Genomic DNA, 27862 nt, shown 5'->3' on the forward strand with positions numbered 1-27862 from the left:
AAACTATAACATAACAAAATTATTTTTTTGACAAATTCGGCCTGATAAAGCATTTTACACAACTTTAGAGCTTCATGTTTCACGCATTAAAAATAAACCTTGTAAAGTTCAAAGACCTTTCCCTAACTCATCAGGTCGATGATTCATTCTACTTTCATTACTCATTTACGAATTCGGCACAATTTTAAGTGCGAAATCGTTGAATATTGAATGAATAACTGAAGAAAGTGTACGCAAACAACAACTAGTTTCGACGTCGTTGTCATCGTCAAACAAAACAGAATTTCAATAAAATCCGCATTCATTCCTACATTTCTTCTACAAAAATAAATCCGCACACATTGATTTCTTTTACAACGACAAAAGTCCTCCTTAACAAGATAATCAGCACAACAGACACCAAATTCGTTGTGTTACCGTTTTTTTCTTTCGATGTTTCTTTGTCTTTTTTTTCTACTGTCAACAATTAAAATTAAAAAAAAAAAAAAATAAATTACCTCGAATAATAGAAGACTTTCTTTCGATACAAAATTCGCCGTTTATAGACAAGTCGCAGTTGCTACCCACTTACCGCAAATTGATTGTTTGAACAAAAAATCTAGTTCACGTGAATAATAATTTGCAAGGTAAATTCCGGACATTTATCGTTCTAATTGAGTATTTTACCGAAGATTGCGTGCTAAATTTCTCGTCGCGTCATCTCGTGCGTCGTTCGCATTTCGTGTCTAGGGCGTTTCAGTATTGTTTTGAATACAAAAAGATCACTTTCTCGCGTTGTTGCTTATTTTTTGGCAGTTTATGAAAAATAAATAAAATGAGAAAATAATAACTTCATTCATCGCGGGTTTTTTTTCGGGGCATTGTTCTCCGAAACGAACAATAATCAAGTGCGGTATAATAGAAAAGTGGCCAGAAAAGTAAATATTTGCATGGAATGCATCATCTGTGCGGCATAAATTTGGAACATTAAAACGGAAAAGTATCATAAATGTTGTGAGAAACGAAAAAGTTGACAACAATTTGATAATTTGACAATTTTTTAGACAATTTGTGATTTTTTTTTGTGAATTTTACAGATCATAAAATGACTAATTTGTGAAGAAATTCAAAGATTTTAAAATTTTTTTATGAAAGTGAAATTATTTGAATTATCTGATAGTTTTTTTTATTTTTTCTTGATAAAGAAAATAAAGATATTTTTTTTTTATTTAAGTTGATAATTTTTATCTATTTTATTTAAAATTTTGTATGTTTTAAAATAAACAAAGTAACGTCAAAAATTGTAAAAATGAGTGAAAAATTCAAAAACAAAAATGAATGAATTTTTAAAAGAATTTTTAAATTATATTAAAAAAGTGAGAAAAAGTCCATAGGCGTAAAAGTTCTTATGAAATCAAAAAAAAAAATATGGGAAACCTTAATACTTTAAAACAATAATTTTTTCTAAAAAAAAGGAGAAATTCTTTATTTACTGAATACGAACCTAAAAAATAAAAAAGAACTAAGACAAAATAAAAAAAAAATAATTTTAACCGAAAAAATTATTTTTTGCCTAATTAAAAATTATTTTTTTAAATTTAAATGTTTGGAATTCTTATGCAAAAAAAATATTTATTTTTTTTAAAGGTTAAATATTGAAAAAATACAAAAAAAAAGTTTGAAATAAATTTGGATTAACTCCACTTATGAAAATTTCAAAATTAGGAAGTGACAAATCCATATTAATTTTTAAAATTTTATCAAATCCGTCATCGCTTTTTTCCCGAAAACCAAAAAAAAAATAATTTCCAACAAAAACATAAACAAACCTTGACGTCATAAAACCCCTCTCGAGAAATCTGCATATATTGAACTGCAATGAACTGCTGATTGAAGTGTACGTTGTTCGTTACATAAAACATTAGTCACCATATGATATCCGGAATTTTCTTCAAACAACAACATATTCACTCAAAATCCACTCATTTCACTGATAACCACACACATGCCACGAGAGTGCATTCAAGCACTACACTCCCCTCCTCTTCTTCACTCCTTCAAAAACACTAAATAACTACGAGAAACTACTTGAATCGTACGGTAGCACTACTAAAACCGCACAAAAACAAGCGGAAGAAGAAAGAAAGAAAGAAATGTGAAAAAAAAGTAGGGGAACTACGCGAAGCAAAGTGATAGTGTCGATAGAAGGAATTTCACACACACAGCACTTTTGTTACCTGTTACCAGCAAGCTAGCAAAGACGAAGAAATTTTTTTTTTACCACAAATAATACTTTTCAATCATCGCACAACTTTAGTTTTTGAGTTTGCTTCGTTCGAGAAAGACGTTTCGCGGAAAAGTTCGTGGCGCGAATGCGCTTGAAAAAAAATAATAACAACGAAAAAAAAATTAATAAAACGTTATTCGAAATCTAGTTCATTGAATGGTGGATGGATACGAAAAAAAAATAATTAAAGTGAATTAACCTGATTATGAACCACCAAAAATTATGTCTGACATGACTTTTATCACACACGCAAGATTTTTTAATGAATAAACGAAGAAATTAAGAAAAAAAAAATTAAGAAGAAAACGAATTAAAATTGGATTAAGCCCACATATAAAATATTAGTAAAAAGAAAGAAAGAACAAAAAATTATTGAAAGTATAGTTTTTTAGTGAAATTAATTAATTTTTAAGAACAAACACATAAAAAATAATAATTAATTGAAAATGATTATAAGGCATCAAAAGATTAAGCTGTCATCAGTGGCAGTCATTCTATTTGGAGTACTCAGTTTAGCACAAATTATTAAAGGTAAATTTTTTGAGATAACATTTATCGTTTTATTTATGTCCTGAAAAAATTTAATTTTAATTTAAAAAAAAATTAAAAAATTTATTTATTTTTTTTTTAAATTGTGCAAAATTTTATTAAATAAATTAAAAATAAATATTTTTCATAAAAATAAAAAAAAGTATTTAAATTAGCTCTAAAACAGCGTTTAATAAAATTTTGGAATTTTTTCCTGTTTTAAAAAAAATAAATAAAATCAGAATCTTAAAAAAAATTAAACGTGAAAAATTTTATTTTTTTCTGGAAATTTTTAATCGAATTAAATTAAAGTTTATTTAATTTTTTTTATTTATTAAGAAATTATTTATTTATTTGAAAAAAAAAAATTAATTGAAAAAATTAATTAAATAAAAAAATTTTAAATAAAATAGATCTGTTAAAAGATTTTATTTTTTATTTTATTTATTTATTTTTATAATTTTTTTTTAACTTTATGATTCATTTTCATCTTCATTAATTTCAAATCAGAAAAACATAGAAAAAATTAAACAAACCAGAACATACATTCCTACCCAGATAAAAATGACCCAGAATCGTCATCATTTCTAAAAATATCTTTTACACTCAAATCTTATCGAAAGCACATAATTTTGCATGCATAATCGCTCAAAATGTCATTCTACACACTTTTTATCGTAACACTTTATGGTCTTCATCTTTATTATAAAACGCGCGACATCATTACTTCTGCCATTAGTGCCACACATTAACTACAAAATGTTATGCAAAAATTCGTCTCTCATAAAATTTGTTTGTTTGACTTCAAAAACTTCTTCATTTTTCGTTGTTTTTTTCGCAAATTCGTCTCACGTACATGACTTGACTTGCAATGGAATTGTTGTCCTCATTCTCTTGTTACGTGTCTTTGCATAAATTTTTTTAAACAATTTTTTGATAAATTATTACAAAGTAACTGGAACCTCCTTTTTCGACTGGTTTTTTCTCTTTTGACATTCATGGGTCAGTGAAACCAATAAAGAACGAAAAATTCAATTAAAAATTTATTTTATTAACGGATAAAGTGAAATTTTTGCTTTGTTATTCTTTTGTACGAAAACCGTACGATCAATCTTTATTTTATGTATTAATTCACGTATTAACACGATTTTTTTTTTTTTTTTTTTAAATTCTTCTTCGTTATTTATTTTTATTTTTTTAAGTTTTAATGGATTCGTCGATTGACTCATTGACTGATTTCCAATTTATTTATTTATTTTTTTATACCGTTTGTTGATTTATTTTATTATTAATGGATGGCCTAGAATCAAAAAAATGATTTTTTTTATTTTTAATGGAAAATTTTTTTAATTTAATTAAAATTATAATTTTCCAAAATTTTTTTTTTTTTATTTTAAAATTAATTTTTTTTTTAAATTTAATTATTTTAATTTTTGGAATTAGAAAAATAAAAATGAGACACTTAAAAATCGCATCCAGTCGTATTTAGGACAAAAACGGTGCTTTTCTAAGCCACATGCACTTACAACATAAATGCATCTTGAATGGTGCATTGATCAAATTCAATGGAATTCCTGTTTTTTGTCTACACACGATTTTAAATTGCATGCAAAAAATGGAACGGCGGCGCTTGAAAAGAAAATTCTTTAATAGAAAGGAATTTTTATTCACAAGATTTTTTTTTTCATTAAAAATTATTTTTTGAAAAATATTTTTGGGTTTTTTTAAGGATCAAGAGATTTCTTTTGGACAAAAGTGACGAACTTTTATGAAGAAAAAAATAAATTTGCAATTATTACACTTTTAATTCGCAACACACACACACACAATGCGGTCGAACAAGCTCTAGACACATTAAATGTAGTTTAGTTTACGGTAAAAGCAACTTTTTCTTGTGCGCAAAGCGAGTTACAGTTGTTCTTGTTCTTGTCATCGATTCCACAAAACATGACACTATCTCTCATATGTTCATTCGCTCGTTTTTTTCCTCCACTTTTAATTAGTTGACAATTCTAAAAATAATAATCTCTCATTATAAATTATTCTTGTATCGCTGTTGCAATCTTTCTTTTTTTTTCTACATTTCTCCATTGTCAACGATTTACGCAAAAAATACCTGTTTCGTAACTCGAAGCATAAACATAACAACAACAACAAACATGACACAGTTTTGGGTTGAGATGCAAATAATATTTGTTTGTGCACACACATTGCGTTCAATGCATCGCAAAATTGAATTAAATGACTGCAAAAATTTTGTTTTTACTGTTATGTTATCTCGATTTTTTCACACAGAGCATGTGTTTAACGAAGACTTGTTTCTGTAAAGTGTGCCAAAAAAAATTGAGATTGAATTTAGATCAGACAAATAAATGAAGAGAAATAATATGAAAAGAAATGAGATGAAATTATTAATCAATATTTTTGTTGTTTTGGAAAAAACGATCGATTGAGTCTTTAATTAGCTTTTAATGGAACTATGAATTGAATTATTGTTGGAAAATAAAGCTTGTCCACAGCAAAATCGGCGAATCTTTAAAACTTAATAGCACAAAAAGTATTAAAGATAGGAAAAAAGTTGTTATTACAGTTAAAAGTGTATTAAAAGTAGAAAATAATTTGAGGTATAGTTTGGTCATTCAGATGTATTGTTAAGAAGTTATAGCGTTGAATCGAAAAAATGTCCAAAATAGGCTTTACCAAACATTTCGCAACCTGTAAAATTCTCAAAGTGCATAATTTTTCAAAACTTCTGCCATAATTAGTTGCTTAGCATTATTTTCTGATAATTTACAAAGTTTCAGCTCAATAGATTCACAAATGACAAAGTTACGGGAGGATATGTGAACATGCCTCTGAGGAAGCCTTCAAAGCTATCAAAAGTCCGTAAAGTGCAATGTATTCAACTAAAATTGGTTCAAAATAGTAAAAAAGGCCCAAAAGACTTCAAAAAACATCCAAACTTCGCGTTACGGTACCTTTTTTATGTATTTAATAACTCATTTATTGCAGTTTTTCAGGCTTGTAAGGCTCTTTTAGACCTCAATATATATTGTTCCCCCCGCAGTGATTTTTTCTGACAATTTTGTCCAAATTCTTTTATTATACGCTTAAGCAACATTTAATCAAACATTTAGAGCATAGAAACCTTTTCCGGTCAGCTTAAAACAACAAAAATTTTATCGTCAATTTTCACATTGATTTTTCTCGTATGGAAATGTTTCAAAGAGCCTTATAGCCCTATTTCTTATAGTTTAAACAATTCCGGATGGTTTTAATTTTTTTTGTTTTAATAAGATTTCTACAATAGATTTATTTGCTAAGTCAGTTGTTTCAAAATTTTGATAAGCCTCATCATCTTAGACGAGCCTTCAGAGCCTTACGAGCTTCCTCCCCTAATAAGGACCCCTGCTTCCGGATTGTTGACCACCTCCGCACATGTAATTACTTAATAACGTTCCAATTTATCGATTCATTACATTTGGAGCGATAAAATTTGCTTTTTTGGGTATATTTTAGCACAAAATCAAAGAATTTTTAAAATTTTCTTAAATTTTGGTAAAGTCGATTTTTCACTTTTTTTCTAATTTCTTCATTATTTCCAGAATAGGTAGTAGGATCAAAAAAATCTTTTCACAAATCGTTAGTAGAGAGTCTAAACTTTTAGAAACATATTGGGTTTTCAAGAAAGTCTTTCATATTCTACGAAAAAATTGGACTTGAAGATTCGCCGATTTTGCTGTGGACAAGCTTTAAATAAATTGTTGCATTTTCGGTTAAAAGGGCAAAAATTGATCAAAAAAATAAGTGAAAATAATGCTAAAAGATAAAAATCAGAAAATTTTATGTCTTTATATTTTTCTATTGATGTGTAAAAAATTTGAAAAATTATGAAAATATATTTTTATGACGTTTGAAAAAATTAATACAGACAAAAATATTTTTTCCAAAAAAAGCTTTGAATGTTTATATTTTAATTTTTTAAAATTCATCAAATTTTTTTTTTTATTTTTTCAAAAATAATTTTAAAATTTTTTTGTCGAATTTTTAATATCTTTCAAAAGTTCAATTTTAATGATTTTTTTTTCTGCAAACATTCTCAATTTTTTTTTTAAATTCAGATTTTTTTCTTTTTTTTTTCAATTCTTCCCAAGTCATTAAAAAATCATTTTTCATGAAACTATCATCGAAAAACGGAAAAATATGTTTGAAAAGAAAAGTTTTTGATTTTATCATATTTTTCCAATTTTTTGTCGAATGTTGCTCAGCTGAAAAAAAGTTTTGTATAAATTTTCTAATTTTTATTTTATTATTTTCTCAAAGAAATTTTTTTTTACAGTAGAACTTCGAGAAATATTTTCAGAAATCGATTTTTTTAATAATTTAGACCACATTTGTATTTTTTCTTAAAAAAATTTAAAAAAATCGCAAATTAAAAAAAAAATTTAAAAAAAATATCATCTTAAAATCCAAAATATCTCATTGATCACTCCAGCATTCCAATAAAGTATGGATTAAAGAACTCGTAATTTTTTTTTTATATTGACTGATTTTTATTTTATTTCAATTAGAATTTTGAACGTTTAGCAGCAAAAAATTCATTAAAAAATCAAATTTAACAAAAAATCAAACCCTTTTCAAGTTCATATCGTTCAAAAGTGGAAATAAATTGATTCGATTAGCAGTCATGCATGCCAAACAATAATGTTCACCATGTACTTACAACTGATATGCATTTTTCCTGTCAATAACCAGTAACCGCAAAACGGCAACTGTATGATTATAACTTGCACATGTGCATAACCGACAACGGTTGTTGCTTCTTCTTCCACATATTTTTTTTTTTCATTATCACACAAATTCATGCTTGGATTCTAAGCAGCTAAGTAGATGTACTTTATTGGATACAGCCGACTGCCTGACCCTTCAAAAGTTGTAATTACTTTCATTGAATTTCATTAACGCCGCAATAACATTTTTTTTTTCATAGTTCGTTGCTCCTCCCTTCTGCTACCGACTGACTGGCTTGACATCGAAAACTAAGTCAAGGTACAACAACATGTCAGTTCTTCTTGCTTCTTTTTGTGCGTGTAGAATACGAGCATTTACGGTCTGATAAATTTGACACAAAAATCTTTCTTCTTTTACTTTTTTGTTTTCGTTTAATTTCTTTTCGTATCACCGACAAAAATGCGAAATTAATAATTGATAACCCTTCTTTTTTTGTGTTTTTTTGCGGTTGCTTGAAGAACAAGAACAGCTTGACATAAAAAAAAACGGAAATTCACATAAAAACAGGTTCCGACATACCAAAGTCATCGAATATGGGTCATCGCCGCATTGATTCTGAGCACTTGCAATGCACTTGGACGCGCAAAGAAGAAGAAGAAAAAGGAGGAAAAATGAATAAGAAGAGATCTTGATTGTTATTTTATTACAGTAAAACGTATTTATGTTCATAATGTTGTTAAATAGTTTACTGGAAGAGCGACAGCCACGCATAGAACATGGCAAGCGATTACATAGCTGTTGAGTTGTTGCAATCTATTCCACGAAACAAATGTGTTTTAATGCAAAATCAAACAGTTATTTTATAACGTATCTTTTTTGCATTGCATTGCATGCATTTTGTTGCATGTGTGTGGAATCCCGTCAAGCGTGCGTGAATGGATGGCGGTCAAAATGTTGGTCAAAATGTGTATCGCCTGCAATGTGGTTGTGAAAAAAAAATTTTTTTGGGGTTTCCTCAGGCGATTCAATTTAATTATTTAAAATTTTGTATTTTTTCCCTCCGACTTTAACAAAAAAAAAAATATTTTTGATTGGACAATAATAAAAATTTGTCCTAAAATACATTTACAGAATTCATTTTTTTCAATTTTAATTAAAAAATTAAATATAGATTAAAATAAAAAATATTGAAATTGAATTTTTTTAAAAGTTGATTAAAATAAAAAAAAATATATTTTGGGAATTCAAACTCGAATTTTCATTAAAAATTTGATTAAAAACTTAAAAAAATATTTATATTTTTTTAAAAATTTTTTATAATTATTTTTAAAAATTATTTTAATAAATTTTTATAATATTATCAAAATTAATCAATGTGTGTTAAAAGAAAAAAAAAATGATCAAAATTCAGATCAGAATTATTTTTATAAAAAAAATTTTTTATGAATTCTAAAAAATTTTTCAAGAAAAAACCCACAAAAAATAATTAAAATTTTAAATTTTTTCCTTAAATTTTCTCTCATTTTTTTTTTTTAAATATTTTGTGAAAACTACGGAACTACGAATTTTTTATTCTTTCCTAAAAAATTTTTTTTTTTTCTTAAAATTCTGTTTTTAAAATTTTTAAATATTTAATTAAATTTAGTCGCCTTAATAAATTCTTTCCTTTAACTTTTTATTAGGTAACAGTCCAATGACGACGATGTTCTCGTTCCGTTTTAAATTGCAAATTTATTGTCAATTACCCTCGATGCACATAACATAAAAGTGCGTTCAAGTCGTTACGTTTTTCCTTAAAAAAATCATCGATTGGTGCCACTTTTATTAAAATGCAATTTTTTTTGCATAAATTTCGCATTATCATTATTTTTGTTATGTTACCGCCATCCACTCACTGATGCATGAGCGAGCTCGAGCCTCGTAAGAAACATTTTTTTTTTTGCAAACGACGATGACAATTTAAAGCGATAACTGGGGCGAAACTTAACATTTTTTCCAAGAGTCTTTCTCAGCAGAAATTATTATTTTTCGCACTAGAGCGGCAAAGATTGTCTCTAATCGTATTTTCTCGTGTATCTTTTGCAATACTACTTTACTACTTTTTTTTTGTTATTTGGTAGGAAATTATTTATTATATTTGATTGATTTAGATTACGTTTTTTTTTGTGATTTTGCACTTAAATTGTCGTTACTGGGTTATTTTTACTTTCGTTCGAAATGAGTTGGAAGTAAATTATTGGGACAAGTAACTGTCGATCGGTCTCAATTTGTGTCGTTTCTGCTAATTTTGACTTCTGATTGACTTTTGAATGAAAATTTCATTAATTTAAGAATAAATATTTTTATTTTTGGATCGATTTAAGTTAAATATTTGACTTTTTATCAAAAATTTGTTCCAGTAGAGAAGATTATATCACAAAAATGATTTTTTACGCTAGTTTTAGAATAATTTATAATAAAAAAATATTTTTCTTCTACCAAATTTTAATTTAAACGATTTTAATGTCGAACAAATTTTATTTTTTAATGACTTTTGTAACAAAATTTATTTCAGATGTTTTGAAAAATATTTTTTAAGTAGACGATATTTCATCAAAAACGGCTTTTTGTTGCATTTAAATACAAATTTAAGTAAAAACATCTCTCAAAACGGGAAAAATCTTCCAAAATTACCATTTTTCTGTCGTTCACCTTTACAAAAGAAAGCTCTTCTAATCCAATAAACGCCGCTAAAGAACAAATTTTACACCTATCTGTTAACATCATTGATTATGCATAAATTTTGTCGTTGCTTCCATACGTGACGCTATCTAAATATCGAAAAAATGCTAATTAGAAACCCATTTCTTCAGCGTCTCATTTGTGTAAATATCCATTTACCGTTAGGAATGCTCCGCGTTACTTCTTCATTATCATATTTATAAATTTTCAATTCAATTCAAGATTTACTTACGTGCCTTTCGATGCCTGATGCTCGTCGATTGACGTCCGAAATATTTTTATAAAATAATAAAATTTTTTTCCTTTCTCTTTTTTTGCAGCACAAAAATGTAGTTTTCCCGGCGCCCCAGCACACAGCAGCGTCACCTTCACAGACGAAACGCTCGATAACGGAGCCGTCGCCTCATATTCCTGCGAACGGGGCTTCGAGCTGCTGGGTCCCTCACGAAGGGTCTGCGATCACGGTTCCTGGGTACCTGAAGGTGTTCCATTTTGCGGTAAGTACAACAAAAAAAATTGCAGTTTTCACTTTCACACAAATAAATGTTGCACTTTGCAATTATGATTACTATTTTTTTTATTCATTGTTGAATTGCACGTCGCTCGTCGTCGTCGTCACTACACTTTTCATAGATGATGAAGAAAAAAAATGATTTAATGACAGAGAAGGTAGACAAAAACAAAATAAACAACAACTCACCATATAATCTTCGCTGGCATGCATTTGCGAATTAGGAAAGCGAATCTGATAGTCGTCAATCGTTGCCGCAGCAGCGCGAGCAGCAATAAATATTGTAATTTGAATTCAAGAAAAAAAAAGTTACTGCAAGACCAATTTCGGATAAACAACTTTGCTTCTCTTCTTTCGCAATTTATTCTCGCAATATCGTGCAGCGCGTCGAAAAATCGTCGATTTGCTGTAAGAAGAGAGGAAAAAAAAGGTCAAGTAATTAATGAAAATTTGTTTCGGTGTATTATCAGCTAGCTTTCTGCGGTGAATTTTGAATTAAAAAATTTTGTTTTGTTTTGGTGTTTTAGTTCAGGTTTCGTACAACGAAGACGAAAGACAGTTAGAGCATTAATTAGTGGTGAACTTGTGTGAACTCTCGTTACCTTGATCGAAAACAGCTGCTGTACTTTTTATTTGTTTTTTTTTCTGGAATTTGAATTTGATTTTAAAATAAATCGAGTTAAAGCCGCTTCAAATGGGCTTTAAATTAATTTTAAATTTTTTGTCTCACGATATTTTTTCAGGTTTTTTCGATTTTGAAATACTTTACATAAAATCACTCAGTTTAAATAACTTTTGACTGTTTAATAATTTATTTTTTATTAAATTATTTTATTTTAAATTTTAGAAAATTTTAAACTTTTTTTTTCCTAAAATAAAATAAAAATTAAAAAAATTTTAATTTTCTGAAAAATATTTTTGGTCGAACTTTTAATTGTAATTTTTTTTTAATTTAGAAAAAAGTTTAAAATACTTTGATATTTTTTTGATAAAATTTTTTTTGAAAAAAAAAACTATTTTGTAAAAAAAAAATTTTCGAAAAATTGCTTACTGTTTGTGTTACTATTTGTGAAAAATAATTTACTTTTTTATTAAAAAATTATATAAAAAATAAAATAAATATTCAAAATTTTAATAAAATTTAAAAAATAATTTAAAATTTATTTTTTTATATTTATTTTTTGAATTTATTTTAAACTTATTATTAAATTAAATTTAAATTTATTTAATTTTTCTCTTTAAATTAAAAAATAGGTGTTTAAAAAATTATAACTTTTTTTTAAATTTTTTATGAATTTTTTAACATTTTTAAATTTTTTCCAATTAATTTTTAAAAGTTTGAAATAAATTAAAAGAATAATCTTTCTTCATAAAAAAATCGTTCAGAATTAAATTTCTCATTACAATAATCGATCAAATTTAAACTCATAAATAAGAATTTCATGATTAAGCCTCTTCTAAAAATTTAGTTCCATCAAATTTTGACGTCTCTATCGAATTTAACTGCCATTTCCATCACTCTCATTATGATTGCTCAATAGATCCACTCAATATCGCAGCACCATTCATTGCTATTCAGACCATAAACACAGTTAACGAGAAGATGTGTGAAGAAAATACTTCAAAAAAATTAATTTACAATTCAAGATCGCGAGATTCTCGTGTGCGATATGCCATCACACAATGACTGTCAAGTCATTAATTACACTCCACATTCGTTAGTCGGTCAAGAATAATGACCATCATTGTCCTTTTGTCTAAAATTTATTACTTTACCGATAAGATCTTCCCGTCTTTCGGTCATCTGCCGTGACATTGTCATATTTTGTATTAACATGCAAAGCGTAAACATTAAAACAATTACAGGAGACGAGGCGCACATGTCTTCACGCACAATTACGAAAAAAAAAGAAGATAGGTCACAAAACGAAACAAAAGAATGAAAGCGAGAAGACTCCCACAATACCCGAAAAAATTAACTCGTAAAAATTTCGAATGAATGCGCAATCGAAAATGAAAGGTCTCGTCACACAAAAATTTATATTTTTGGAGAATATTCCACTTTCGCGTCGTCGTGCGTTGTCTTTCTTGCCTCATATTCAAATTAACGTGAGTTCACGTACGCGAAAAGAAACAAAATTAAGGTAAATAACATGAACCGCAAACGACACAGCGCGCGAAAGACGATGTCGAAAAAGAAGAAGAAAACAACAAGTTAAGGTACTGATGCATGAATATGCGGTTGACTTAGTGAAAGTTTCTCTCTAACAGAATTTTTTCGTTGTTCGTGTGTGTATGTGTTAATATTTGCCTTATACGCGAGTTGGCAGCATGAACTTTTGCGTTGTTGACTTGTTTGTTGCACGTTTATGGCGTTTATGATGAAATACAGTACAATGACCCAAAGACGTCGTTTGGTTAAAATATTTTTTTTTTTCGTGAATTCACACATTATGAAAAATTCATGTTTTGAAACTAAAAATATCCGCGAGATAGTATAAAAGTTAAAGTTTGATTAAAACAAATTTTTAGTAAAAAAAAAAAAATATTTTAAACCTCAAAATAATTAAATTTTCAATTTTTAATTTAATTTTTATTTTAAATTTAAAAAATATTTTTTTTATTTTTTTTTAATTATTGATTATAATTTAAAAAAAAAATATTTAATTTAAAATAAAATTACATAAATTAAACTAAAAAATAAATAAATATAAAAATAAATATAAAAAAAATTAAATGAAATAAATATTTTGAAGAAGAGATTATAGTACAAAAAAATCAGTAGATTTTTTTTTTGCAAAAATGAATTTCAAACAAATTTTTAATCAAAACATTTTTTTTGCATTTTATATAAATTTTCAAAAAAGACCTTAAAATTTTATAATAAATATTAATTTTGGGAAATTTTTCTTGAACAATTTTAAAATTTGTGAAATTTTAATTTTAATTATTTTTTAAAGATTTTTTAATTTAAAATATTGTTGAAGCTTAGAAGAAAAATCTTAACATTTAAAGATAAAATTCATTAGCAAATCACCTTAAATTGATATTTTTTAAATACCTAAGTATTTTCATATTTTTTTATTATTATTCTTCTAATTATCAAAGAAATTAAAAAATTAGAAAAATAATTTCACATGTCTTTCGCAAAAATTTCGGCTTGCGAAACACAATTTTTTTTTTCGAAATTTTTTGTGTGTCCCCTTTTTTACCGTTCGCGAGTGTAAACAAATATTTACGACGAAAAAATGAGAGTTTATTAGTCATTGACGTCGATGACGACGGCGATAAGACGACTACGTGTAACAACGTGACACATTTCTGCGTGCGTTTTTTTCGGAATTCGTAAAAATTTAAGTGAAAGAGTGAAGAAAACGAAATTTTAGTGAAGAATTTTTGGGTCAACTAAGGCAAACTGGTTTTAATTTTTTGTATTTTTCGGAAATGCAATTGCTTCGACGAAAGACTTCAACAGCAAATAAGTGAGGAACGCAACCGCAGTCTAATCGCCACGCGAATAAAAAACGTTAACAATCGAATGAAAGGTGTGAGAAACATGAACAATTGCGCTTTTCACTCACTTACTCGACATATTAATAAATATCTATTAGCTTCTTCTTATCATAATAAAAATTTCATGTGCAGCTCTGAACTTGCACGATGAAACCACAAGCAGCAAATTTTTTTTTTTATAAAAAAAATAAAAACAAAAGAAAAATTATGTTCCGCGCTTTTTATTGTTGCTCTTCTTCTTTTATTATGATTATTACGATAATTTCTTGCTTCTCGTTGTTTTTTTATTCATTTCTTTTTGAGAACAGAAGGAAAGTTGTTTAGTTAATTACGCACCTAATTGATTACAATGCGAGTGCTGCGAATGTTATGGGAGTTGAAATCACGGTAGGGCACACATATTTTTTGTGTAACAAGTTGTTGTTGTTGTAGCTTGATAATTAGAGTGTGAACTAGACCTTGAATAGTTAATGAGTTTGTGCTCGAATGTCGGAAGCCGCGGAGACACCACGAAAGTTTGTTGTGTTTTTAGAAAAACGAGGGTTTCTGACCTTAATTTTCAAGAAAAACATGATTCGAACAAGACAAAAATTATCTTTTTTGGAAAAAAATTTAAAAATTTGGAAGGGGTAATAAAAATTAAAATAAAATTAAATAAATTAAAAATTTTAAAATAAATTTAAATTAAAAATTAAAGAACATTTAAAAAATTTAAAAAAAAATATTATTAAATAAAATTTCTTATTTTTTTCGAAATAATTTTTTTTACATTGATTTAAAATTTTTTCAATTAAAAAAAATCAATTTCAATATTTAAAAATTAAATTAGACAAATTATTTATATTAATTTAATTTAAACCTCAAAATGTCCAAGATTCATTAAAATTTTAATATGTTATGAGATTTTTTTGCAAAAAAAAAAAAATATTTTTATTTTTAGCCTATTTTTTTATTTATTTAAATTTTGCATATTTGATTTAAAAATATATTTAAATCAAATTTATTGACATTTAATTTTATTTTACAATTAAAATAAAAATTATTAAAAAAAATTACAAAAAAAAATTTAGTTTGATATTTATTATAAAAATTTTTCAAAAAAAAATTAAATTTAGCTATATATTTTAATTTTTAATTAAGTTTTTTAATTATTTTAAAATTTTAATCTCAAAAAAACTAAAAATCATCCATCAAAATTTTAAAAGCCTTTTATAAATAAATTAAATAAATAAAAAGTACAAAAAAAACTCTTCAAGATAATTTAAAGAGATACCTTACGAAATTCTTATTAACCCACAGGTCAGAGCCCCTTATTAATCAAATCAAATGCGACAAGTGGATTTTTTTTTCTTTCTCACAAACAAAGACAATCATCATAAAAAAAAGAAAGTTAACAACCGTGGGCTTCATTAGTGATTCCCATCGAGAAGTTGATTAGAATCGTTCAATCAAACGCCGGACGACAAAAAAAACTTTTCAATCTTCGTACTTGTCTCTCTCTCAAATCTCAAAATTTGAATAACACTCACACACCAAATTAAGAATGAATTTAAAGAAAAAAAAAACTGCTTGAATAATCAAAAAGACATAGAGAGGCAGATATCACAAAACGAAACAATCAAGGAGGTTTATCATAAAAAGCAAATAAAAAAAGCGATACGATTAAACGGCCAGAGTAGCAGCAACACAACCTGTCGAAAGTAACGGTGAATTCTTGAAATGAAATGTTTCTACAAACATTCTTAGCATACATGAGATTTTTTTCTCTTTCTCCGTCTTGTGTTGTCTTTCTTCGTCGTTCGCTGCGTTTGCTAATAAATTTTTTTTTTTTGAGCAAATGCGCAGGTGATTCTTCTTTCTTTTGTGTGTCGTACACGAAAAAAAGCATGTTTTTTCGAAGATTAAACGTTTTTTCTTTAAACATAAGTGGGTCTGTGCCAAACCTCTTCGACGACGATGACGACGAGTTATTATTTATCGACATTATTATGTTAATAAAAATATTTCTCGGCAACAAGTGGATTTAATCTGACTTTCTTTAAAAACATTCCTTTTGTCATTTTTCGAGATTCTTTATTATTTTTATTTATTTCTCATCAATAAAACATCGTAAATGAGCTCATTGACTCTTTTTTTCGAACAAAGCGCGAATGAATGGAAATCGTGAGGCCGATCGCGTTCTATCGCTCTCTCACGATCTTTCTAAGCACAAAAGGTCAAAAACACTTTCCGGTGACAAATTAACCGTAAAACGATGATTAATCACGGATTTTAGTGTGAAAAATTCTATTTTTGGCAGTCGATGAAGAAAAAATCTATCAGATGAGGTAATTTCTTCGTTTCACGTTGTTAAAAGTGGATTAATTTTACACACTTATAAAACACGTCGAGCAAGAACACACATAAATAACAAATAAACAGCAAACAGTTATTGACCTATTTTGTTGCGTTTACTTTAAAATTCTTTACTCTACATTGTTTGCTCACTCAGTCGGTCGCTCGTAAATAAAAAATATTCATTAACACCTCACAAAAAAAAACCATCGAGTAATAAAGATGGAACTGTTAACGAGAACGCATGACCGAGTAAGAAAAAGATGCTAATTGATCCGGTCAAATTGTGGCACAAGTGAAGAGAAGGAGAGAGAATGAGAATAAAAACAAAACAAAGACACGTTCCGTAATTACTTGTACTTAACTTCTTACTCATTCGCCCTTGGCCTTGTTCTTGTTTCGTTCGTCGTCTGCCGGTAAAATATTCTTTTCGCTTTTTATTTCGCTCACACGTTCTGGATAAATGTCAAGAAATGTCTTTAGATGAGTTAATTTTACGTGAAAATGATGCAATCGGCATTTTAATTTAATTGGCGCAAAGAACGTGAAATGCAGTGGAAGAATGAACAGTGACATTAAGAAGATTTATGAATGGTATAAATGAGTGGATTTGACAATTACATCGTTTTTGTTGTTTATAATTTTTTTCAGTCTTCCCTCATTACTTATAAACTTTAAATTTAAATTAATAAACTTTATTTTTTTTTTTTATTTTATAAAATAATAAATAAAAAATTAAAAAATACCTAATCATTAAAATACAATCAAATTAAAAAACTTCGAAAATGGATAAAAATTTAATTGAAACAAAAAAAAATATGAAAAAAAATTTAATTTTAATTTTATTCAAATACCTAATTATTTTTAATAATTTTACTTATTAATTTATTTTAATTTAATTTATAATTGAATTAAACAATTTTTATTTTTTCAATTATATGTATTTTCAAAATTTTTAGTAAATTCTTTTAAGAATATTTTATTTCATTTTTTTGTTATTTAAAATTAATTTTAAAATGTTAACAAAAAAATTTTAATTTCAAAAAATTTTTTAATTTTTTTTTTTTTTTAAAAAAATTTTGAAAAAATAGACATTAATTAATTTACAAATTAAATTAAACAGTTTTTCACCAAATTATATTTTTAAAATAGTTTCCCAATTTTTAAATAATTTTTTAATAATTTTATATTTATTAATTTACAAATTAAATTAAACAATTTTTGTTTTTAATTATAATTTTTTAATCGATATTAATTTTTCTTTATTTTTCTTATTTTATTTATTTTTGGTAATTTTATAATTTGTTTAATTTTTTAATGTTTGTTTATTTTTAAAAAATAATTTTGAATTTTTAAAATTTTTTAACTCAAAATATTAAGTCTCAAACATGATAAAATTGAAAAATCTTCTCCAAAATAAAAAAAATATAAATATAAGAAAATAAAAATTAATTATTTATTTTCATCTAACTTTTTTTTTCGCAAACAAGACATTGCCCTCTACCAATCAGCCAATTTACCAATTTCACTTACTCACTAATAAACCATAAAATAACTCAGTCGGCATTCGAAAAGAAACTCTAGAAGCCATTCAACATCTGGAATGGAATTGACTTGGACCGAACAAAACGTGTCTTGCCCCAAGGCAGACAATTATCGCGAAATATTGAACTATAAATGTCCAGCGCAAAACAATAAAAATGGAAATAGTTCACGTGCCTTTATTGTCTCTCTTTTTATCGACAATTCGAGGTACTTATTTTCACTTTTATTCAATTACTCTTTGCTATTAATCTTTTTTTACAGATTTTTTTTGGGTCCCAATCCCACTTAACACAATTTCGAGTTAATATTTATCTCCCGAGAAAAAAAATGTTTACCAACATTTTACCATTTTCGAGGCATGTACCTACAAGATGAATAAAATAGATGAACAGACAATAAAAAAAAATCGTATAAAAATGGCAAATTCTCAGCATACCGCATGCACATAGCTTTCCGATGATGTAGATTCGTTTTGAAATGACTCTAACTCCAACTCTATATACGTTACTTTATTAAAATTTTAAAACTTTCTCTTTTCTTTGTATTTTTTTTTTCTACGACTAACTTCTTTTCTCGACGTCGCTGCTTCGTATCGTCATGAAAGTGCACCTTCATTGTTTTGTTATTGTACTTTTTATTTTTTTTTCTTCGTTGGTTGTCGTCTTCCGAAGAATTATTTAATTAGATTATAGGTAGCATGTGATGATCATCTCTTGTCTATTGTTCACACACATTAAAGACCTTTTTGTTTCTGTGACGGGAAAAAATATTTTTTTTATTTTTTTATGACTCAGGAAAAGTTGTAACTTATGAATTTCTGGTTTGAATGAGGCTAGGAATGAGGAAAGGGTCGAGACATCAATCAATAACGGGTCACGTAAAGTAATTAAAACACGTGAAATTTTGACCCAAATCATTCAGAGAAAGAAAACCGTTTTTTAATTTATTTTTCGGTCAATAATTTCACCTCTTCTCGTCCAGAACTCTCTCGTGAAAGACGTGATAATGCTACAAAACACATAAAAATTACGCCGCATTCATTATTCGAAGCACAACAAAACCAAAAAGAGCAACAATTAATATTTATGACGTTAAAAGTGTGAAAGCAATTAAGGGCAACATACAGTAAAAAACTTACAAAAAGTGTAATTTGTAATTGTTTTACAAATTGATCGATTTGTTTGTTGTGGAATTCCAATGATTTCTCTCTCTTTTGCCATTTTTTTTTTATTAATTATTATTTTTCTTTTTTTTTGCAGTTTTGAATGTCGCCGCTGGAAAAGCACCCATGCAAATATCCACCGATGGCACTGGAATCCCCCAAAAGGCCATTGACGGATCCACATCGGCCTTTTACTCGTCCGAAACGTGCTCGCTGACGAAACCGGAACGCGTTCCCTGGTGGTACGTCAACCTGCTAGAGCCGTACATGGTTCAATTAGTTCGATTGGATTTCGGCAAATCATGTTGTGGTGAGTAGCTTGAGTGAAAATTAAGTAATTTCAGCACAAAAAAAAATTATTATTATTAAGTAAACAATTTGTACGCTTAGTAATATAATAATAGCTGTTAATATTTATTATGTTGTGATTAATCTGGTTTTCTTTCGTTATTTGTGTAAACATGCAACGAGTGAAGTTGTACTTTTTTTTTCGGAATAGTTACAATGTTTACAGTTATCGTGTGTTGTTTGTGTGTGGAATAATTTTTAATATTTCTAGTGTATACTTATAACTTTCACTGCAATGTACTTACGACGAAAAAGGCACAAATTAGCTTAATGCGATCTTATTTAAAGTGCTTCATGCTCGTTATTTGCATTTAGAATGCATGACTTAGAGACGACTTGGAAACGAAAAAGTCTGAAATGAACAATTTTGGAAAGTTTTTGGCTGCCAAATGAGTTTTTAATGGACTTTGGTGTTGTTAACAGTCACGGTTGCAGGATTTTTTTTACAAGATTTTTCTGAAAATTAAATAATTTTAATATTTTATTAGCTAAAAATTACTAAAAATACAAATGAAAGTTAATTTTTATTTTTTTTTTTTTTTTTAATGCTTATTTAAAATAAATTTAAAAAATTTCATTTAAAAAAAGAAAGAACCAAGCAAAAAAAAATTAAATTTATTTTATTATGAATTAATTATATTATTTTTAATAAAAAAAAAAAAATAAATTTTAAAAATTAAATTAAAATAAATAATTTTTTTTAAATTATTAAAATTTATTTATTTAAATTTAATTTTTAATTTTTTAAAAAATAATAATAAATTTTTAATTTGAAAAACTTGCTAAAAAAAATTTTATTTTTTTAAACTATAAATTTTTTAAACTAAAATTTAAGAAATTTAAAATATTTGAAAAAAAAAATATAAAGAAATTTAAATTTTTTAAAAAATTTAAAATTTTTAATTTAAAAAAAAATTTTTACTTTTTTACCTACTAAAATTTAAAAAAAATATTTGAAAAAAAATTTAAATCAAATTTAATTAAATCAAATTTAAAATATTAATTTAAAAAAAAAATACCTAAAAATGGGTAAAAAATAAATTAATATTAAAAACTGGACCACAAAATAATTTTAATAAAAAATTAGAAAGAAATAAATTTTTCTGATTTTTTAAGGAATTTAAATTTTTTTTATAAAATTTAATTTTAAGAGTTCACAAAAAAATACATGAAAATATAAAATTTTCAATCAAATTGCAACAATAAATAAAAAATTATTTTTTTTTGCGCAAAAATCTCAATTAATCAAAACCTTTGACACCAAAATAACTTTCAAATAACTTTTTGACATAATTAATGGCAGAAAGTTGACTGCCAATCATCCAACAGTATACGAGACAATAGCGCTCCAATTAAAAACTAATCATCGAGGAAATCGTATTGATCCATAAAATCGTTCATTTCTTCACGCCTAACGTACTTATTAAGTAATTTTCCAGCGATATCTTAAATCACAGTGAATTATTAATCGTTTCTATAACATAACAATGAAAAAAAAGCAAGAAAAAATCCATGTTATAACCAATAATTTATGATGCAAAATTAATAATATTTTCCATATTTTCATGCAAATTAAGCGAAAAGTGCAATGCATTAATTGCTTCACTGACCAATCGTGTTCCTTTCTTCTCTCGCTCGCTTCTCTTCCACATTGCAAACAAGACGAGAGTATTAACCGGTAAATTATTGCAAAATATCTACATTCACTGTGTAATGTGATGTGATATCAAAAACGTTCGTATGTGAGAAATTTCAAATTTTATCTGCGCCAATTTAAAGCAGTGCGGAACTCTTTTTGTCCGTGTACGAGTTATTTAATTAGTGTTTCATCGGAAAAAATGTTCGTCGTCACTTTTACTGACAAATAATATTGAGGAAGTTAAATTAATCACAACGACGTCTTTCTTTCACGAATTTGCTTAATAATAACGATTTTTTTCTCATTTTCTCATTAATTTAGGAAATAAGCCAGCCACTATCGTTGTTCGTGTTGGCAATAATCGTCCCGATCTCGGTACCAATCCAATTTGTAACAAATTCACCGGAGTACTTGAGGAGGGACAACCGCTCTTCTTGCCCTGCAATCCCCCGATGCCAGGTGCCTTTGTCTCGGTTCACCTCGAAAACCAAGTGCCCAGTCCATTATCGATTTGCGAAGCGTTCGTCTACACCGATCAAGCATTACCCATTGAACGTTGCCCCGTATTCCGGGATCAACCACCAGGCGCTTCGGCATCCTACAACGGCAAATGTTACATTTTCTACAATCGGCAACCGCTCAACTTGCGCAACGCAATGGACTTTTGTCGGTCTCGCGGCGGTACTTTGATCAACGAAAGCAATCCGGCGTTGCAGGGCTTCATTAGTTGGGAATTGTGGCGCAGACATCGCAGCGACACCAATTCGCAATACTGGATGGGTGCCATTCGCGATGCCAAAGACCGAAATGCATGGAAATGGATAAATGGCGATGACGTGTCCGTATCTTTCTGGAATTTGCCTGGCGGAGATGAGGATTGCGCGAGATATGATGGCACCAAGGGATGGCTATGGAGTGACACGAATTGTAACATGCAGTTGAATTACATTTGTCAACATCGTAAGTGATATTTGGGGGATGTAAAATGCATTGAATTACGAGTTTTATTTATTTTCGCAGAACCAAAAGCTTGTGGACGTCCTGAACAACCGCCAAACTCGACAATGATTGCACCACAAGGCTTCAATGTTGGTGCTACGGTCGATTATGCTTGCGATGAGGGACATTTATTGACGGGACCTCAACAACGTACTTGCTTGGAAACTGGATTTTACGATGAATTCCCTCCCGTTTGCAGATGTATGTCTCAAATCTTAACTAAAATTTTTTTTTTCTTAATTTTATTAATTTTTAGACATTGATTGTGGTTTACCTGCCTCCATTTCGCATGGATCCTACGACTTGGTGAACGCCTCTACCAACTACTTGAGCTCCGTCATCTACAAATGTCAAGAAGGCTACGAAATGGTTGGTCGTGCAATGCTCACATGCGACATCGATGAACGTTGGAACGGTCCACCGCCAAAATGCGAGCCAATTGAATGCGACAAACTTCCAGAACAATACAAAAATGGCAAAATCTACACTCCCAATGGAACATCGTTGAATTCGCGTGCTGAGATGATTTGTCCTCGTGGCTTCAAAATTGACGGACCGCGTTTTATCAAGTGTACCAGCAGTGGTCAATGGAGTGAACCGTTACGTGGATGCATAAGAGGTTAGTTTTTTTTAAATTTTTTTCTAAAATTTCAAAGCACTAAACAAACACAAACAAAAATCACAGAAGATTCTCCATCACTACCTCCAATAATTGCCACAACGCCAGTACCGGCTACACAATTTACACGTACGCGAGGCCCAACGTCGGCTTCGACACCGGCAAACACGACACCGTCACGCAGACCAACGACAGTTTCCACTTCACGATTGCCCACATCGACTATCAGTGTTTCGAGCATCTCGACATCTGCACCGCCACAACCTTTCTCACCTACAATTGTCGTGCGCGGCAATACTGGCACCACGAACAAGAATACAAATAAAGGTAAGTTTGAAGTTTTTTGACTTGAAATTGTCCAAACGTACCCAAATTTTTCAAAAAAAAAAAAATAATAATTTTTGAATTGAAAATTTTTTCTAAGAAAATTAAAACATTTTCAAAAATATTTTAATTTTCTTAAAAAAAAAAATTTAAAAATTTTATATTAAAAATTGTATTTTTTTTTTGTCTAAAAATAGGTATTTAAACATTTTTTTGTATTTTCAATAGTTTTAGTCCGATGCCCCATTTTATTTTTCCAATGGGGCAAAATAAAAAAAAAAGTTAAAAATTTCTCAAAATTGAAATAATTTTTAAAATTATGAAAAATTTTATAAAATATTTTCAATTTTCAAGAATTTTTGTATTAAAAAATGTTAAATTTCATTAATTTTCTTCTCTAAAAAAATTTTCAAAAAAAATTTTTGACAGTTATTTTCATGAAATTTTTTTGTTTAAATTTTTAACAGGAAATCTCAATGTAAATACCACAAAAACTACTAAAATATTCAAAAAGGACCCAAATTTGTTAAAATTTTGAAATTTTGTATGAAAAAGTATTTCAAAACTTTTTTTTTTATTTTGCCATTTTGAAAAACATGTTTTGGGACAAAAACATCGAAAAAAATTTGGAACGGCCTAAAGTTTTTAAAAAATTTTTAATTTTTTTTTTGACTCAATTGTATTTTTTTTGTCCAAAATATTTAAAATTTTTTTTAATTTATTTTTTTTTTAATTTTTATGAAATAATTATTTACTCTGAGATTAATTTTAAATAATCAAACTTCAATGTACCTAAAAAAAATTAAATCTTGATTAATTACCAAAAATTGTTAAAATTTTGTATTTCAAAACAAATTTTTCGAAAATTTTTTAATTTCTTTAATATTCATATTAAAAATTTAAACTAATACTTATTTTTTTAAATTCTCACCTCAGATATCTCGTCAGGCATCATCAACGATGACCTCTTACCGCCACGCAAGACATCCAAGCCAACTCTCATCACGCCACCGCCAACACCAAAACTATCCTCAAACGCTCCGAAATACGACACCACACCGAAGAACATCCAAAACATCATTCACTCTGCGCATCCGCAAGACAACGAGATCGCCAGCAGTGTCAACATTCGCCAAGACCAAGCGCCGAACGTAAATGTGCCATTCTCTGTTGAAAACGACCAAAAGGACAATGGCAGCGCACGTTTGAACTTGGGAGCGGTTGTTGCTTTGGGAGCCTTTGGTGGATTCGTCTTCCTGGCTGCCGTCATCACAACAATTGTCATTTTAGTTCGAAGGTATGTCGATTTTTTTTTTGTTGTTTTGATGCTTGTGTTTTTTTTATTGCACTTTCTATTCCGTATTGAGTGTTTTTGTGTGATTTATTTTTTATGCATTCCACGACGAAGTTTTTTTTTAGTTGATAAATGGGGTGGGTGGGTCACTTTCTTTGCACAAAATCTCTGGTAATGGCAGCGACTTAATGCGCGAGGGCAGTCCATGGCACGTAAAGTAAATTAAAGTAGTTTCGCACCCATTTTTTTTATTAATAGGAAGTAGAGTTAAGCTGAAAATGATGGAAATATTTTTTTTAAAAAAAGACTTTCTCTCTCTCTCTTTCTATCTCCGTACTACTCATCCTTTCCTGTATGTAATAAAAAAAACCATGTCACAGTACAAAGCCATCAATCCATCATCGGAGTCACCTCGCAAGTCACAAACATTTCCTAAAACATCCGTCCGAATTGCCCTCGCGCTGGTACACCGTTCTCGCACTGCCATTTCCGGACCAACGATTGGGTCGACGGGACATTCATAGCAGCACGACGTTTGGTCGTGCGGGCGGCTTTTATCCGTCGCGCGCTGGCTATTTTAGCAATCCATCGTTATGAGACATGGAGGAAGTTAGGAGGCAACAACAGACGTTGGATTCATCGTGCCATAGAAGTTGCGCAAGCACTTCGTCTTGTCATTGTAGCGATAGTTTAGAGTCTTATTGCGCGCGAAATTCTCGCAATTGTAATAATTTTAACGAAATGTAAGGAATTTTTAATGTTTTTTTTTTGCTTGCACTTGATATTCGCACTTTTTGTGTTACTTTTACTCGACGTACCTGAACCAAGTCCCCCAAAAAATCTCTAAAAATATGAAATTCGGAATAGAAAAGTTAAAATTTTCAAAAAATTGAATATTACTTAACTAAGAATTACCTTTTTAGAAATCGCACCACACAACATTACCGTCACAGAGCGTCTCCCGATTGCAATACCGTAGCGTCCTTCGATAGTTCAAGCTCCGAATCACGAAACGGTCTTAATAGGTAAAAATTTCCCCTGTAAAAAAGTCATTTAGAGCAGAAAAAAATTAAATTCTCTTAAAAATATTCAGATATTACCGTCAGGCGTGGGAAAATTTGCACGAATCAGCATCGAAAAATCACAATAACGGTCTCCGACGCAAAGAGACGATGGACCAACCGAACATTAACCGCACAAGAGACAATCTTGAAGCACGCAGTCGAGACTTGGACAGGTACATATAAATATTTTCTTGATTTTTTTTTTCATTAATTTCACAAAAAACGGTGTTGGCACGTGTCTGAATCTACAAATTTTGTTCTAAAACAGATTTTTTGATAGATCGTCGCGTGATGCTCGTCCCGCAGGACGTGAATTCGGTGTCCGGGATGGAAGTGAAATGATGGTTTCCGATGTTTGTGTCAAAGGTAAATTTTTCAAATTAATTTTTTTTTAATCGATATTAATTTTTTTTAATTTTTTGTAGGTGAAAAGAAACGCCATCATCATCATCACCACAAGAACAACCATCGTAGTGACTTCCGTGAACCAAATATGATGAGCAGCAATGGTGGCAGACGTCATTATTGACATCACAAACCTTCTATGGTGATCACTATCAAAGTTGAAGAATGAATTTTTCTAAATTTTTTTCTTCTCTAAACTTAAAAAAATTATTTCTTATGAAAAAAAAATCTTAATTTAAGTAAAACCTTTAAAAAAAAAGTTAAAAATTTACTAAAAAAATTATTTATTTATTTCTTTAAACTTTGTTACAATGATGAACGCAATATGTAGAAAAGAATAATAGGATAAATACTTAGAGTATAAAATAGTTGTAATTTATTATTGGTTGCTCATAAACGTACTTAGTCCATAAATGTATAAGAAACTCAAAAAAAAAACGTTACAAAAAAATTGAGAGAAACTGAAAATTTTGGCACGAAATTTTGATAGTGATACTCCATTGGAAGGTATCGGGATCGAAAAAAGGAAAAAAAATATAAAAATTGTAAAATCTACAGTACAGGGAAAAGTTAAAACGTTTTTTAGTTTCTCAATCCATTAATAAAAGCGAAAAAAATGATTTTTATTGCGAGTTGTAATAAAAAGGGCGCGAGGCATGAACTAGTTATTTTAGACTGTAAGAAAGGAAACATTTTCTCCTAACTTCCAAAAAACACAACAAAATTATTATAAACTTAGATTTAGAAGAAAATTAAAAAAAAAATAAACTAACACACGTTTATACGATAAATTTAGAGAGAAAAAATCAAATTTATATGCATTTAGTGCCATTTAACGGCAATTTTTTGATATTTTTTCTGTTCTATCACATTTGTGGATTTTTTTCATTTTTTATCAAATGAAAAAAAAAATTACTTTTATAAGCTCAATTCGGTATTTTCTTCAAACTTTTAATGATTTCTTCGATTTTTTTTCTAGATAGGGCAAGAAATCTTATGTTAATGTAGACTTAAGCAAATACAGTAGAACAAAATATATGAATTTTTGTAAATTTATCTCTTTTGTACATAAAGTAATGTTAAATTTAATGAAAAAAAGAGAAATAAAACATTAATATATTATTATGTTAGTAAAATTTGTGTTTTCGTTTTTGTCGCTTTAGGTCATTGTTAAAAAATTTTTCAATTCGAATGAGAACTGCAATTAACTACTGATAAAGCAGGGCTGTAGCTAGTTAAGAATTTGTGGGAGGGCACACAGAACGAAAAAAAATTTTTAGGATTTTTTTTTTTAGAATTTCTTGGATGGTAAGTTGGCTCCCCTCAGCACCTTTTGACTTTCTTAAAAAGCTCATAGAGGCCAAAAGTTTGCGATGCAAGAAACTTTGTCGAAAAGTTTCGTCCGTCGTCGGGAATTGGTACGAATTCACAAATATGAACGTCAGATTAATGAATTATTTGAAGAATAAAACGGAATGGAATTTTTTACTCACTTGACCAAAATTAATTTTTTTCCTCCAATTTTTATTTTGTGAAATTTTACATCAATTTTGAGTTAAAACTTTGAAATAATTAAAACAAAAATTAAAACGTCAAAAAAGTAACATTCAAAAATTAAATAATACGAATACGGCATAGGAAACATTGCCGCTGCGCAAGTATTCTCAAAAAACGAAATATTGGCTCCGGCAACGCACTCAAACGAACGAACAGTGCCAAAAAGATTCGAAAATGTACTGTGCGAGATGGCAGGAAATAATCAAATGGAAGTAGAGCAAGTAAAACAAGCAATCTGTCGAGCACTAGTGCGGGAATTGAAGGAAACTTCAAATAACCAAACGAAGCCGACGCTAAAAAAA

The 27862-nt window shown here is 28.3% G+C and overlaps 1 protein-coding gene across 1 annotated transcript; it reads left to right on the forward strand.

The window, feature by feature from the left end:
* The first annotated feature begins 2712 nt into the window (after window positions 1-2712).
* Window positions 2713-26127, forward strand: LOC134835366 (uncharacterized). The gene is made up of 13 exons (XM_063850243.1): window positions 2713-2797; window positions 10567-10743; window positions 19409-19621; window positions 21620-22258; window positions 22319-22498; window positions 22554-22916; window positions 22983-23243; window positions 24177-24537; window positions 24915-25124; window positions 25458-25559; window positions 25628-25771; window positions 25879-25964; window positions 26024-26127. The coding sequence occupies exons 1-13, from the start codon at window positions 2713-2715 to the stop codon at window positions 26125-26127; spliced, it is 2925 nt and encodes a 974-aa protein (XP_063706313.1).
* The last annotated feature ends 1735 nt before the right edge of the window (window positions 26128-27862 follow it).

This window comes from Culicoides brevitarsis, chromosome 3 (genome assembly GCF_036172545.1).
Source record: "Culicoides brevitarsis isolate CSIRO-B50_1 chromosome 3, AGI_CSIRO_Cbre_v1, whole genome shotgun sequence".
In the NCBI taxonomy this organism is placed as follows: Eukaryota; Metazoa; Arthropoda; class Insecta; order Diptera; family Ceratopogonidae; genus Culicoides; species Culicoides brevitarsis.

What these genes read in the sequence shown, in the direction of transcription:
- LOC134835366 (XM_063850243.1), top strand. Translation starts at nt 2,713, where the DNA reads ATGATTATAAGGCATCAAAAGATTAAGCTGTCATCAGTGGCAGTCATT. An exon ending in ATTCCCTCCCGTTTGCAGAT is followed by an intron (nt 22,499 to 22,553) that starts GTATGTCTCAAA and finishes ATTAATTTTTAG; the next exon opens with ACATTGATTGTGGTTTACCT. An exon ending in GGCTATTTTAGCAATCCATC is followed by an intron (nt 25,125 to 25,457) that starts GTTATGAGACAT and finishes TTACCTTTTTAG; the next exon opens with AAATCGCACCACACAACATT.